Source organism: Oreochromis aureus, linkage group 2 (genome assembly GCF_013358895.1).
Source record: "Oreochromis aureus strain Israel breed Guangdong linkage group 2, ZZ_aureus, whole genome shotgun sequence".
NCBI classification, from domain to species: domain Eukaryota; kingdom Metazoa; phylum Chordata; class Actinopteri; order Cichliformes; family Cichlidae; genus Oreochromis; species Oreochromis aureus.
The window spans coordinates 19,525,134-19,540,586 of NC_052943.1; the positions used below are offsets into that span (position 1 = coordinate 19,525,134).

Here is a 15,453-nt window from a genome sequence, read left to right on the forward strand (position 1 = left end):
GAAAGAGTAATATATTTCATCCCCCAGACCTGGGATCATTAGTAAAGCCCTCTGAGTCTAATGGGGCTGTGGAAAAATAATGGCCATGACCAGAGATAGCAATGAGTGATAACTCTGATCCATCTGGCTCTTTATCTGTGCTAAATATTTAATGTGTTATTCCAACAGGCTCTCTGGGGTGTTCTAACCACTGGTGGTACAAAGCTTTAGGGTAAAACAGCAGGCCATTTTGTTGATTGAGTGGCTGTTTATTTAGTTTCCAAGAGCCATACTATTGAACAGCACTGGCCTAAATATGTGCGGAGAATACATGTAAAATCTATATCCAAGAAAAACAAGAGAAACTAGAGTATTTAGCAATATCAAAGCTGGAGTAAAGAATTATCTTAGTGCCGTGTGTTGTTATATCAAAATAAGATGGCATAGTGATAAATGCTTTCCAACAAATAAACTTTCACTCATGCAGGTTGCCGAAGAAGGCTGCATTTACAAACGTTTATTTTTTTCTCCTTCTGGGAGAAAATGCCATCTGCAGTTGATTAACTAGTTGGTAATACCCTCGCTCTTACTTTGAAAGATTAGTTTCCGTTTCCTGCTTTCTCACCAGCTACCTTCTCCAGAGAGAAACTCTAACTTCAGTAGTTGGTGATGTTAGTCTTGTTCTGCTCTGGGAAGTTTACTTCAAGCTTGAATTACCCTCTAGCCAGAACCTGTAGCAGGTGAAAAACTGGTTTTGGCTCCAAAGCAGAACAAAAGTACAACCGTGACCTCACTGGAGAGGTGTCTGATTATATCTGCTGGTTATTTATTTCCCAAAAACTGAAAAAACAGTTGAAAAATAATATTTGTAAGGAGAAACTAATAACATGTTCATATTATATAAATAATTTACGGATGCATGCGTACCTCCTTTATGTTTTGATGCATACATTTGCCAAGTGGAGTCTGTTATTAGTCTATTATTACGTATTTACTTCTGTTCCTACCTGCACACATAGTCAGCTTTGCAGATCCTCATCTGTGCAATGCAGTTGGGTTTATCCACCGTTTCATATGAGCAGCTGGGTACAATGGTCTGCCTTCGACGCTCTGCACAGGCTGTGTCCGTACATGGGCAGAAGAGCAGCTCATGTGTATAATCAGCAGGAACACGGTCAAAGAACCTGCGCAGGGCCTTATTGCATTTGGGCCGGTTGCACAGGCCTGACTTGGCAGTGGGTTTGATACAAGCCGAGACATATTCTGTGCGGAGCTTCTGGCACAAGTCGTCCACATTGCAAGCCTTGGCTGCATCCAGGCAGCGATTCACAGTTGTCATGCCAACATCAGAGTCTGTGGACGGAAGTAAGGTTAGTGACAAGGTTTCAACAGAAAACTAATCGAGAGGTTGTGTGTGTATGTGAATGAAAACATAAGCATGTACTAGTTTACCAATTTATCGTGATGAGATGTAATCTCCTGTTGTTAAAACGTCAGATAGGGAGTTTGGAACTGAACATCAGGTTTAAGGAGGAGGTGTGTGTGTAAACAAAAATATAGGGACTTGTTTTTGACTACCAGAAAAACAAAAGAAGCATCAGACGAAGAGTCTGGCCTTCAACACTCAATTCTTCCTTTTTTTGCTAATTTGAATTCCACAGGGTCACAGAGTTTAAACATTATGACAGTAAGAAAAGAAAAATTGTGTTTTCACAAAACCCAGTACGACGTGCAATTCTTGTTACTTTTCTGCAGAATGTACACCAGTTATAATGAACTTTTACATGTATTTACCCACACCTCCATAGAGTAGGTTAAATAAGGTTGTACCAGACAATAGTAAAGAATTTCAATGTATTATTATAGATTCTTAAATTACAACATAAAGCGCCTTGGAGCAATTGTTTTTCTGATTTGGTGCTTTAAAAAAACCTGAATTAAATGCAAAGTGATTTCTGAGTTGCCATGTCCTTTGCTTTAGACAAGACTGAAATGCTTGTCAACAGCTAAAATACTTCACTATCAGACTTTTAACCACTTACTTTTTATCTTTTACTTTACAATATCGCGTCTTCCATTTCTTATTTCATGGTGACTGTAAGTCTTCAGTCGTACGTAACATCAAATAGCACAGGTATACAAACTTATTGTAACAAGTTATCTTTTGCATCAGAACACTATTTTTATACTAGTGTAATATTGAATTAAAGGTTTCGGCATCTAAAATTAAGAGTCTATTAGGTAAAATTTTAGATGTCGTGACTAATTATAAATTAACATGAAACATAACATGTTTCATTATATTATAGGTAAAATATATCAGAATCATTAGGAGGTTTTTTTTCGTTTTTCTTTTTATAAAACTAAGGATGTGTTAGATTATAATGCCCTGCATATAATTTACTGTTCACTTATACTTCTTTTTTTTTCTTACTGTGTGGAAGTGTGGGGCATGACCTTCAAAACAATAATATATCCAATAGTTATGTTACAAAAAAGAGCAATACGGGTCATTAACAAGTCTGGATATTATGATCACACTGAGCCATTGTTTCTCAGGTTCGATATGATGAAACTGGTTGAAATTAAATGCAAACAAATGAAATTTGTTGTGTTTTTTTTTAAACAACGCAAATTAAGTTCAAGCTAAATCTAAGGTACTCTCAAACTGTGTATGAAGGTTTTTCTCAGTGTGGGAGATTAAGTTTGACTTGAGAGATTTTTTTGTATTTTATTATAATAAAGCAAAGAAAGAGATTCAACAAAGATGTATTTCTGTTGTTGGGATTAAATTGTGGAATGATGTTGATGTGTGCATAAAAATGTGCAATTCATTAGCATTACATTTGAGAATATTGTTGCTATTCTGTTTGTTGATGTTATTTCTTTCTACTTGGAAGGTAGGGTTAGGGTTAAATATAGGGACTACTGAGCCTGTTCAGTGATTTATTAGTATTATAGATATGGATCTTATTGTTCGACTAGGATCTATTCTTATTATTGAATAGTGTTATTTATTTTTCGTTTGTAATATATGACGACTGAATCAATAAATATATATATCAAATATCAAATATATATGTGTAGATCTGCCACTGAAATGAGCAGCAGAGTGAACTCAGCTGTTGTTACTTTGTGACAACTTGTGAATGAGCCTTTTGGATTTATGTTGCCTGGGAAATGTGGAAGCGAGCTGACCTCTATGAGTTGTGTACTTCAGAGATGAGTGATAAGCTTGTTTATATATATATTTTTAAAGCTGGCAGGTCCTCTGGTCAAACTAGATGAAGACAGCGGTGCAGTTTATGAAATGACAAGGTAGTCAATTGAACGGAGATCAGTCAGCAATATTTTAATAACTGATTTATTTTCAGTTCTTGTTTTAGGCTAACTGCCAAATATTTGGTCCCAGTTTTTAACATAAACATTTGCTACTTGTGTTCATTATATATGAATTTGGTTTTGTTGTGTTGGTTCCAGTCCCATTCCCAGCAGATTAGTATAGTGTATAGCCAAAACATGGCTTTGGCTCTTGATAACAATGACCACATCAGTATCAAAACCTGATTTCAGCTGTTCTTAAATAAAACTTTGCCTCATTTGATAAGGGATATTTAGTTCAGTCTGTTGTCATTCAGTGTTATATTAAGCTATTATGTTCTTTTCATAGGCCAGATTTGGAATAGTCATTTATTTTAAGACAGTAGTACAAAAAATGCCTCCATTAGTATGCTTTGACGTTCATGGATTATGTTATTTCAGCTGAGTCTGAGATGTGAATGTTTGTATTGGGCATGTTTACAGTGAAAAGGCTTTGGACTAATGTTGTATACTTACTAGAACACAAACATCTTCAAAGGGTAAAGGGGTTTACAATATGGTGAAAGTTAATGAAGGTTGGTGAACTTGCCAGCAGAAATAGAGGCCAAGCGGACATAGTTGTAATCCCTCTCCACTGTCTCATAAGGGTAACTCTCCACTAGGTTGAGTCCTGGGAAAAAAACAACAACACACAGTTAGGAATAAAGGCTTCAGTAGGCACTAAAGCTTATCGAAATCTCAAGAAACACAAGTAATGGTATGTAGTCATTTTTATTTAGTCACCGAGACTCCAGTTCACTCAGTCATAAATTATACACACATTCCCTCAGCTTATTATTCATTTGTCAGGGTTATTGTGTTATTTTCAACCCAGTCGCCAATGCTGGCATTTACGTTTCTGTAGCCACATGTATAATCTAAACATTTCTCAACCTAAAATGTGTTTCATATCTATATTTATATGGACATTGCGGTATTTTTAAACACTCATGGTGCTTTTTGTTTTCAGAAAATAGAATGGGGGTAAGTATAATAACATCTATGAACATAAATAACATAAATTCTATACTTTATTATACACCACATATTGCAAGCATGTGGAGTCCCCCAGTAATCCAGTCCTCTTATGTAGGCTTGCTTACAGCCTCTGGCCACAATTTAATTTTCCGCCACATACTTCCTGTAGACCTTTTCATGAAATGTGAACACTATTAGTATTCTTAGCGATGCCTCAAAATAACTGATTCTTGATTAATTGTTTAGGTTGACACTGAGAACAGTTCACTTTATTTATAAATTTATGGAATCTATGTAGAGCTGGGCGATAAAACGATAACGATATGTATTGCGAAATAACTTTTTCTCGATAGAAAAATTAAACTATTGCGATAGGCCTCATCTCTCTTGTCCTCTTAAAAAAAAAAAAAAAAAGAACAGCCAAACCAAATTAAGTAGTGCAGAGCCGAACCAATCACAGCCGCAGAGTCATGTCACGTGACTTGTTACTTACAGCACAAGCGCCAAGGCGCACATGTGTATTTGTTTTTGCAGCCGTGCAGCCCGGGTAATGAAGGAAATGAGTTTGCCGACTAGAGAAAAATCAACCGAGAGCGTGAGCGAAGGTTACCGAAGGAAAAACAGATGATGGTTCCAATGCCGGAGAGCTTGTCGAACGGAAGGGCCACAGAAGTTCCGTAGTGTGAAGGTATTTCGCTATTTCAAGTCTGACAAAAACAGAGTAGCGCGACTGTAAATTGTGCCGAAAGCAAGTCTGGAAATACAATAAAGCGGTGCATGCTCAATCTCTGACTGAAAGCGCTAATTCGTCATTCGGCTTTTGTCAGACTAAAGTAACTGTTAAAACTGTTTGAAAAGCTAAGCTATACAACAAGGAGAGATTGAGAATTTCCTTTTAGTTCTCAGTTTATTTGATATTGACAAAAGTTAGTCAATTTTGTCTGTTCTTCTGTAAAACGACCTAAGATTTATTTTTAGAATTAATATTTTGTTTCTAAGTGGAATTGACAATTTAGTGGTCTGTTTTGTTTGTTCTATTTTGAAACTTAAACGCTTTAGCGGCTGCCTTTTGTGTAGTTTGCAATATTTGCCTTTATTTATCTGAAACTGAAGTCTCATGTTCCTTAAGTACATCTACCCTGTTGAACTTATTATGGGAAATAAATATTTTAATTAAAACAAGCTGTTAATTATTTCACATTTTACTTGTGAGCAACGGCACATTTAAATCTTACAAATATAGTTATTTGGCTTATATCGTGATATATATCGTTATCGCCTGAAATGAAAAAAACATATCGTGATATGAAAAAATCTTATATCGCCCAGCTCTAAATCTATGTATGTAAAGTATATATCTATTATCAGTAACAAAGTATTCCTTGGGGAGCCATGAGGAAACTGGAACCAGCCTTTCAGTAGGAGAGTGCTCCTCTCTCTGTTATCCTCCTCAGCCTGTTGCTTCTCGCTTTGATTTTCTGCTGTGCCATGTTGTTTGATGAACAGCCCAACTGATATATCAGCCTCTATTGGCCTTTCACAGATAAATAAGCATCGGTGTGTATGTTATCCAATATGTCTGTTTTTTTCTTTTTACTGAATATAATGTTGATAAATTGCATTTCATTTAAAATTTATCTCTCATAGGTTATCTTTGACTTTATTGCTTGCTATACCTTTCAGCACTGCCCACACCACATACGATATTATCACAGCAAAGCGGACGGTGGTGAAAAGTCATGCAGCGAAAACATTGCTTTAAAGTTAATAAATATCTCATTATTTTCCCTTTACTTCAATGTAACTGTAACATGATCTGTGTTTTTCCTGGTATAACAGCCTGTGACCCGAGCAGAGCAAAGCCACCAGTTTACACACTGTAAAATGTATACTTATAACTAGAAACACATTTTGGTTCAGATATATTGAGATTACACATATCTGTGTGTGTAGCTGTGTAACTACAGACCATGTATGATAGACTGGTGCAGACTCCAGTAGATGCTTAGACAGTTCTTCTCCTTCTTCATTCCTCGTTTACATTGGCAGCCATGTAAAGGACTGGACAGCAGAGCAGACACTGCACTGGCACACTGGCTCCTGGCACCCGGGCCCAGTTTCATGCTGCCATTGCCTGCCACACACTGGCGCAAAGTACGAAGACGCGGACTACAAGTCTCATCACTCGAGCATGAGTCTCCGGCCACCAAGCAGTCTCTGCTGGCATGTACAACCTCTAACAGAGCTGTTTCAGGAAAAAATGAGAGAAATGTAGAAACATGAGGGGATTGGAAAAAGAAGTTAATGTGTAAGATCATGAGATGAAAAAAGACCTATGCTAAAAATGCAGACCAATAGTGCATAAGAAGAAAGGGGAAGGAAAAAATTGACACTTTGAATAAATTGTAAAGTGTTTTAAAAAGTACAGAATTTTAAAACAGCTGGGGATTTTATTGTGAAATACTGACAATGTAATGGTTGAGGTGAGATCATTATACCAGTCTTCTCATACTACCTGTTGAAAATTTAGTGGTTGTAGTTGAAGTTTTTCTTTACTTTGTTGATTCAGAAGTTTGAATGCATCTCAAGTGAGAGATTAGATTAGATGACATCAAAGAGAACAGTCCACTCTTTTGAGGGTGAAGGACAATGAACGAGTTTACTCTGTTTTGGATATTTCATGTTTGTGTGGTAACATTTTGACCATTTCATTCTAAAACCAAGAGAAATATAACTATTACTCTGTTTGTTTCCATAGCTCCCATTAATATTTTAACAGAAATGCCTAAAATGACCACTGTAAAATTACAGTGAACAAATCCCCTGCAGCTGTTGACGGAAAACCCCCAAGTGCAAACAAGGTCACTCTTTGCTCTTGCCATTATGAATTTTTATTCCATTGCGGTTTCTTGTTTGTAAAACTTCCCCAAAACCTAGAAAAATGAGCTTTGCTTCTCATGGTTGGGTCTATGAGCCAAATAGAGCAGCAGAACATTTTTGGACAATATGCAGTTGGCCACATGATAAAAGAGCAGACACGATAGTAAAAAACCAACTGAAGTTTGATGAAAGATTACTTCCAGATAGCAGTCAGTTGATATTGGGAACTTAAAATGACCTTATGAATCAGGATGTTTCAGAGCTGACTAAATAACCTATAATAGATGAAGACTTTTTTAGCTTTGAGTTATAATAATTTAATATAAACCTAGAAATGGACATGATATGTCGACACATCAAAGAGGAGAAAAGGAGTATTGATAGTTAAAAGCATGCACAATTAATGAATTAATACGTCTTTGTGTCCAGAAATGGAAAAATAGACTATTGCATAAAGTATATCAGCTCTTTTTGTTGAGGTTCAGTATTTATTTCACACAGAAAATGTTTCTCTTCACGTCGGAAAAGGATGAACCGAAGAACTGAGCACACCTACTCTGAAAACACTGTTGTCATATGTTCATATTACTTTATAGGTTTGTTCAAATTCAGTGGATAACTGGATGACATGTATTTGGACTATTCAGTACCTTGCAAATGGCCCTGCAGGCTACAGCATTTGCTGCTTTATTGAGAAGAGAACAGCTTCAAGGATGAAGATATGAAATATAATGTCTCTGCATATTAAATGTGCATGTATTTTATTCAGTTACTGTGGGAAACCTCTTGAATGGCAGACCTATACAGATGCTAATTCATGTCCTTAACAATTCATTGCCAGACCTTGTCCCGAGTAGCTTGGACTCCTACAGTTGTACTGCATGACTCAAGCTCATTCTATTCAATATGCCGGGGTTCTTGAATCTCCAATGAATGTCATTTACAGAACATGTTAAGAACGTTAATGAGTAAGAGGAACACACACATTCATCTGTTGCTTTGGTGAAGAAAGCCTTTTAATTACGGTTTAGAATAATGTAAAATAACCTCCAAGCAAAAGGCTTTTTTCTTTCTTCTACAGCCCAACTGGGCTCTGTTTGTTTTTACATTCTGTGCACTTTTGTCAGATTTCTCAGAATATGTTTTTGTCCATTTAAGTCATAAACCCCTTTATGTGTTGCCATTTCTAAGGATGCTCCTTGTGTACATTTGTATCTTAGGGAAATTCTGTAAACATATTCCTTAACACGGCCTGCAGTAAACCAATTGTATCTTTTTATTCAAACACTGAAAAATCACACCACCTTCATTTCACATGAAATCTTTTACCCCATCAGCTAAAACCACATTTTTCCATTTCATGCTGTTTTCATCTGCTTACACAGTGGGTATTTCGGGGGCAACATTGTCTCAGCCACTGTTTTGATCTCTAAAACATATATGCTTACTCAGGAACAATGTATTAAAAAACAAATAATTTTCCATTCAGTCAGCACTATGCTATCAATTACATCTGCTTCCAGAGCTGGAGCTTTACTCAAACCCCACAGGTGTACTGCGTCTCACTCACATCGGGAGTTATGCATACGCTCAAATTCTATTCATCACATACCAGCTAAGCGCATCCAGTACAGACATGTGGATGCTGGGTTGGGGAAAAGTTCCAGCCAATGCCAGTGTCCTGGTAGGCCAGATGGTCAGTTTCAAATGTATCCCAAGCCTTTCTTTACAGCTATGGCTGTCAGTTTGTGCTGCCTGGGCAGAAGCTGGAATAGACACCATACATCATGAATGCAAATTAGCCACTTGATTTGACATTTCCAATAAGCCTGTCTCAGTGTACCAGTAGGGTTAGCCAATTAACCATGTCAGTAATCAATGCGTTCCAAGGCTCAGTTAAGTCCTCAGTTTCCCTGCCACATAAATCACAGGCAGATTAGCTGATCAGTTACCCTTGTGCGCCAGCTTAATGGTCCACTTCAAGAGAGATAAAATGGAAAATGGAACTTAATGAAGTCAGCTGGAATGTTACCATCACTCCTATGTATCTATAAAGCTGTGAAGCTGTGGGCTAAAATGGCAACACACTGGTGCACGTAATGAGTGTCTTTTTTTCCAGTGCTTTTAGAATTTGTAAATTATCTTGGATAGCTGGATTAAAACTAGCAGCCTCACGTTAAAGTGATTATACGACTGCTTAGCCAAGGGTGTTAGCCAACGTGATACAAGCCATTGTAGTGTAACTGCTCATTTAACACAATTATGGCTCTATTTTTGCTCTATTTTGCAGGCGCTAAACCTGTACTGAGACAAATGGAGTTTGGTTCACGTGGGGCTTTTTTTCTTCATATGCAGCTCTCGAGTCATTTTCTGCCACCAAACAATTGTGGTTAGGCCAAAGCACTTGCAGCTCCCGTAATACACGGGCAAATACTGTAATTTGTAATTAATAATTTATTTTAGCTACTGGATTTTACCATTTTATTTTTTTTCCATCTAATGCAGAGTGGCATGTGCACTGAAATACAGTTTCTTTCTGCAACTGATGAAGATTCTTACCTATAATCCAACCCACTAAAGTGTGATCCAGTTACAAAGAAATGTCAATACTGATGTTGTGTTTGATAAGTGAGCAGTCTTTCTATGCAGTTAATTAAACACCTGTAGTCATCACAGAGCAGCAGGGATTATATGATTTGCGAGAGGGGCTCTACTAATTCACATGGGTGGCAACGCAGCAATTTCATTGAAACACATGGCTCTGCGTTACCATTGTTCAGGATTTAAAGATAAATAACGAAAAATAATCTGGTGTACCCATACACTGTAGCACCACAAAATGACCCATCCTATAAATTAAGATTCTCATTATACTAGAATTTAGTCTTGATATGATACCTAAGAAAAGAATGAATAACCAGTGCCATTTTCAATACCATGGAGGGGAAAATGACAATAAATTAATACAATAATCTAGTGTATTGTAGTTTATGTACTTATACGTATATGTACAGTGTACAATGACAGTGCTATTTTAAGCTCTTTCACATAGTGTCAAAATAAAGTCAGCATGATTATCAAATATTTATAATACATATTAAATTTTAAGTATTCCAAATAAAAATTGTAAGATTTTTTTTTAAATAGTTAAAAACATATATATTTCTAGGTTGTATGAGTGGTGCTGTGCAGCTTAGAGATGGTGGGGACTCTCAAAGCAGAGCCAGTGAGGACAGAATGAGAATTGATAAGGAATTGAATCAATGAGTAACAATGATAACAGAACCAGAATCTCTAAATTCTTATCAATTTCCATCCCTAGTAACCTATGACATAATCTACAGCGTATCATACCTCACTAGTGCCTCCCTGGTAATATAGCTATATTTTATGTTGCCACAGCCCAAAACTATTGTGACTGGCCAGTTTAGTATTGACAAATCTTCCAAAGCATGTCTGGCTACTTTTCAACCAAGGTTTTTCAATAATTCGGATCCATCAAGTCCATATAAGGAATAATAACCTCATGGCCTCAATATAAGAAATCAGAGATGTCAGAAAATAGCGTAGCTGAAACTATTGGAATGGGTATCAGGTAATGTGCAAACAGTGGGGACACAGAAAGGAAAAAAGTCCTAGGATTTAATTTGTTTCTATCTCAATTAGCACCACATATAAAACCCAACAACAAAGTAATTAACATATAATGTACCACACACCACACAAGCATGAATGTTGGCAATGGCATTGGCCACTTACGTAGGTTACATAGTAAACTCTACAAAGATTCAACACAGAGGTCTAAATCTGGGTAATTGCTAATAGTTAAACAGTGTTTGGGATTGCATCAAGAAGGCCATCTGGCATAAAAACACAAAAATAAAAATGAAAAAAAAATCCATCAAACATGATGTGGAGCTTGCTGCTGTGACAGCATCTTGTGAATAAGGAAGCAACTGAAAGTAGCTTCTAGCACATTAGTAGGCTACAGCTTTTTTTTTTTTTAACCAAACATGCATATTATCAAAAAACATTGTTAATGTTGTTCACCTTCAAAGTAGTCTCCAATAAGGGCAAACCTGCACCTGCCCTCTGCAAAAGCTTCAACAACATTGATGCGTCACCTGCAGTTATTTTGTCGTCATTTCTAGACCCTACCTATTAATTGATGGGACTCAGTCACTATCAGTTAGCTGCATGTTGGGCAGTAATGACAAAGGTTTGTAGGAAAGATACAGTTGTTCAGAGATAATGCAAAAATATATATAACACATAACTGCAGAATGTTTTTCTGCCTTTGAGTTAATAAAAAACTATATTTATAAACTTGTCTTTCTTTTAATCTCAGAAATAAACTGAAGAAGTCATGAATGGCTGTGTGGCAGGCAAGACAGGACCCAATAGCAAGACACAGAAACAGAGGGATAAACTAAAAGAGGCAGCTTTATTGCTGTTACTTAGATACTCAAACAGAAATACAAAAACCTAAAGAAGGAAAAAATGGGAAACTAGAAACGAGGTGCTGGAAACTGGGGAACTGGAAAACTTGGAAGCTATGAGGGAAACATGGAACTCACAGAAGACACAGGAACACACGCCATGGTGTGACAGAGAAGAGTGAGAGATGCATTTACACAGGAAGGAAGAGCAGAGAGGATAGCTGGGGAACACAGATGAACACAATTTAACTGATGAGACCAAAAAAAAAAAAAAACAAGTAACACACACCGAGACCCAGATTAAGACACATGACACTGCAACCGGGGAGATAAAAGGACAAAACACAGAGAAGAACATGGGAAAGCAAACAATACAGGGACCAGGGCTACAATCATTTTATCTAGACAAGACAACGCGTACAGACAACCACTGACACAGTTCAGAGAGAAACCAGACAGACACTATTACAACACTTTAATTCACACACCAGAAGTCATTAACATATAAAGTGTTCCACATGACATAATTTAATAACATTCAAATGAATATGAAATCTGCTCTTACTCTTTCTTGATCTACAAATGGTCACAATGAACTTCTTAAGTTTGGCATTTTACCTCTGAGAGAAAAGTGAACCTCAACTTCCTGTGAATGTGATCTAAGTCGTAATGTTCTGTGAAATTTGGCTGCCTTTTCAGTGATGACATCTACAAGGTTATGATTTAAATTAATTGCTAAATTGTTCTTCCAATGTATGAATCTTCTTAGCAGAGATGTAGCCTGTGCCTTTCTATTATAACTTATTGCTGTCTGATACTCTGCATAAGGCAACATTATTTCCATTCATAGCACAAAATTAGTAACTTCAGACATCAAAGCAGAGGAGATTGAATTTGGCAAAATGAGACTGCAAAATAGCATCTTCATTCAGAATAAAGCAAAGTCAGCCGCACTTATACTTCATGTTAGACATCAAACAAATAGCACATGAAGACCTAAAAAGGCCTGTAATTTAGCTTCAAAGTTTTGAAAGCATTCTGACTTTCAGCAGAATACATCAGGTTATCAGCTACACACATATTTTTTTCCAGTTTAGAAATATTATCCATTCAGTTTCCAACAAGAGATATTTCCCACAAGAGATATTTCCCACTTTTACTAAAGGAAAATGTTTAGCATCATATAAATTGTTTACTGAGAGCTTCAGTGCAAATATGCGACCATATTACCAGCAACAGATACAATAGCAAGTTCAAGACACACACATGAAGGGGCTATTTTTGAGGTGAGCTCATTTGCCCAAACATAATATTCATAGTACTTAAGGCACAGTTAAAAAGCACCACCAAAACTGGGCTTTAAGAACCAGGATTATAGGACGCAGTGATGAAGGACAACCAATGAAAGATGAAATAAATGCCTGACAGCAGGAGTAGCATGAAGGGCTACAGTGAAAGAGTTTATTAAAATACAAAGACTGTCTCACAAGTTTAAATCAGTCAGCCAATAGCCTACTCTCATTCTTTTATATTATTAGGATATTAGATTTTTTAGTATAGCAGGAGTTCAGGCAGACCACAGAATCAGAGCAAATGTTGCAGATGTTTTGTTTAAGCTGCTTTACTCCCAGTTGCTTCACTTCTGCAAGCTACTTTGAAACCCACTTCTCGTCTGTGGTGAGATCTTGTTTGTGTTCTGTCTACAAATTTCCACGCATGTACATGTAAGGTAGTGGTGAGCGGATCGATCCAAATATCAATTGTATTGATACCAAGTCGGCATCGGTATCGGATCGATACTAGCCTGGTGAGATCGATTCTTTACTTTAAGTTCTGCTCTTGTTTGCAATGCTGTACCAAAAACAACAACAACACAAGCAGAGCACAGGTTTTAAGCCAGCCAGGCGTGATTGTAGATGCCGTGCAGGTGAGTCCATCTCACCTTTACGCCATCGCAGACCACGGCCCGCCACAATAATAAAGCATTTTCTATTTGTCCTATTCTATTTCTAATTTTATTATGTCCTGGGTTTTAACTATTTAATAATAAAAAAGGAAACATCACAAAAAAACACTTAAGGTCATGAAAATTAATTGAGATTTAGCAATTAAATGATGCATCCACCTTATTGAAAAGTATCGGTATCGATATCGGTATCGGCGATACTGGCCCGTATTTACTTGGTAGTACTGTCAAATAGAAATCACTGCAGATAATAATGAGAACCGGTGATTCTAATCTGGCCATAGGTGTGAATGTGAACTTAAATAGTTGTCGATCTCTTTCTTAGTTAGCTCTGTGATAGACTTATGACCTGTCCAGGGTGTACCCCGCCTCTAGCCCTGTGAGCTATGAATAGGCTTTAAATGGCCCCCACTCCTCAACAACCTTAAACTGGATAAGCAGTTAAGAAAATTAATGGATGGGTGGATTTTCTCTGTAACAGCCATTTAAAGTATTTACATTCTGTATGGTAATTTTCCTTGGTAGCAGAATAGCTTGCCATTCCCCCACTGGGTTCAAATCACCTTCACACTCACAGGGGATTCATTTGAAACAACGCATGCATGTAATCAGCATTTTAGTTTGTAATTTAACTTGTGGCTATCAGCCTCACTGTTTACTGTTCACTTTCCCAGCTGTATCAGAGCTCTACTAAGATAACAGTAATTCTAACAAAATATTTCCTGCTGCAGCTGCATCACATTAAAATCAGTCAACAGGAAGACTGAGTTGGCTCTTATTTTGATAGTGACAGGAATTGCACTGTGATATGAATGGCGTATTAGCATTCACCACGTGTTATTATCAAACAAAATTGTTCTCTTTAAATTTTCCATATGGATCATTTTAGAGAAACACGAAGGAGCAGTGATCGAACTGCACACTTCCAAATCCTCGCCATGGTAACAAACTCCTTAGTGTGCCTTACGGCCATGTGGTAAACTTTTCACGCAGTGTGCAGAGCGAAATCAGATTGCAGCTGCAATTGCACAAGTATCTTATTTGAGACAGAGTGACAGAAGTCTGTTACAGCAAGCACTAAAAACCTGTATTCCTCTAAATGACGTCTCAGGTCCCTGAGATTGCATCAGGTCTTGGATAGAAACCATTTAGTTCCCTGATAACAATCTCTCTCCTCCAGCAACATGAACGACCCCGTCTTTAATCAATGCTTTCCCTCAGAGGAGTTTCAGCCCGAAAGGAGTGGCTCCTTCTTCTTTTCACTTATCCAAAGATTCACACAAACACTGCACTGAAACACTTGTGTGAATAACAAATATATACCACACTCATCCTTAAAAATATCAAAATTACATGTGTCTGCTACTCTAATCGACTATAATTATCAATGAACCCAAATCCTTCTTTGTGACACTGCATGTACTTACATCTTTGCTCAAAGCTCTTATTTTCAATATTCTTATTATAAATTACTGTTACCAGTAGCATTGATATTCTTTGCCAGGCAAGTTTTCTTTTCAAATGTGTGTACTTAACTCTTTTTTTTCCCATTTTGCCAGTTGAATTGTTTAGAATTTTTCATCCCTACTATGTAGTTACAGAAAACAAACAAACAAACAAATTGATCCTATAATTCAAGGGCTGCTGTGTGAAGGGAACAAATCCTAAACAAAAGATTATATTTGAATGCATGAAAGAGGCTGTTTGTTATTCATGGCTTGAATTCCTGATTCAGTTGAGCATCCATGTCAGTCTGATCTAAGGGCTAGATGCAGTAAAAATTACTGGCACAGCTACGAAAGTAGCCAAGCACTGATGTTTGTTTGCCTCTGTATGTGTGTGTAAATGTGA

General features: G+C 37.0%; 1 protein-coding gene across 2 annotated transcripts in view; it reads right to left on the minus strand.

The window, feature by feature from the left end:
• gfra4b (GDNF family receptor alpha 4b) overlaps window positions 1-15,453 on the minus strand; it is a 56,267-nt gene that overhangs the window by 9,519 nt on the left and 31,295 nt on the right. For both annotated transcript variants that reach the window (XM_039620377.1, XM_031741491.2), the window contains exons 2-4: window positions 6,287-6,562; window positions 3,890-3,970; window positions 987-1,332 (exon numbers count right to left, since the gene is read on the minus strand). In XM_039620377.1, coding sequence (XP_039476311.1) covers window positions 987-1,332; window positions 3,890-3,970; window positions 6,287-6,440 — 581 coding nt within the window. In that variant the 5' untranslated portion in view covers window positions 6,441-6,562. The remainder of the gene's footprint in view (window positions 1-986; window positions 1,333-3,889; window positions 3,971-6,286; window positions 6,563-15,453) is intronic.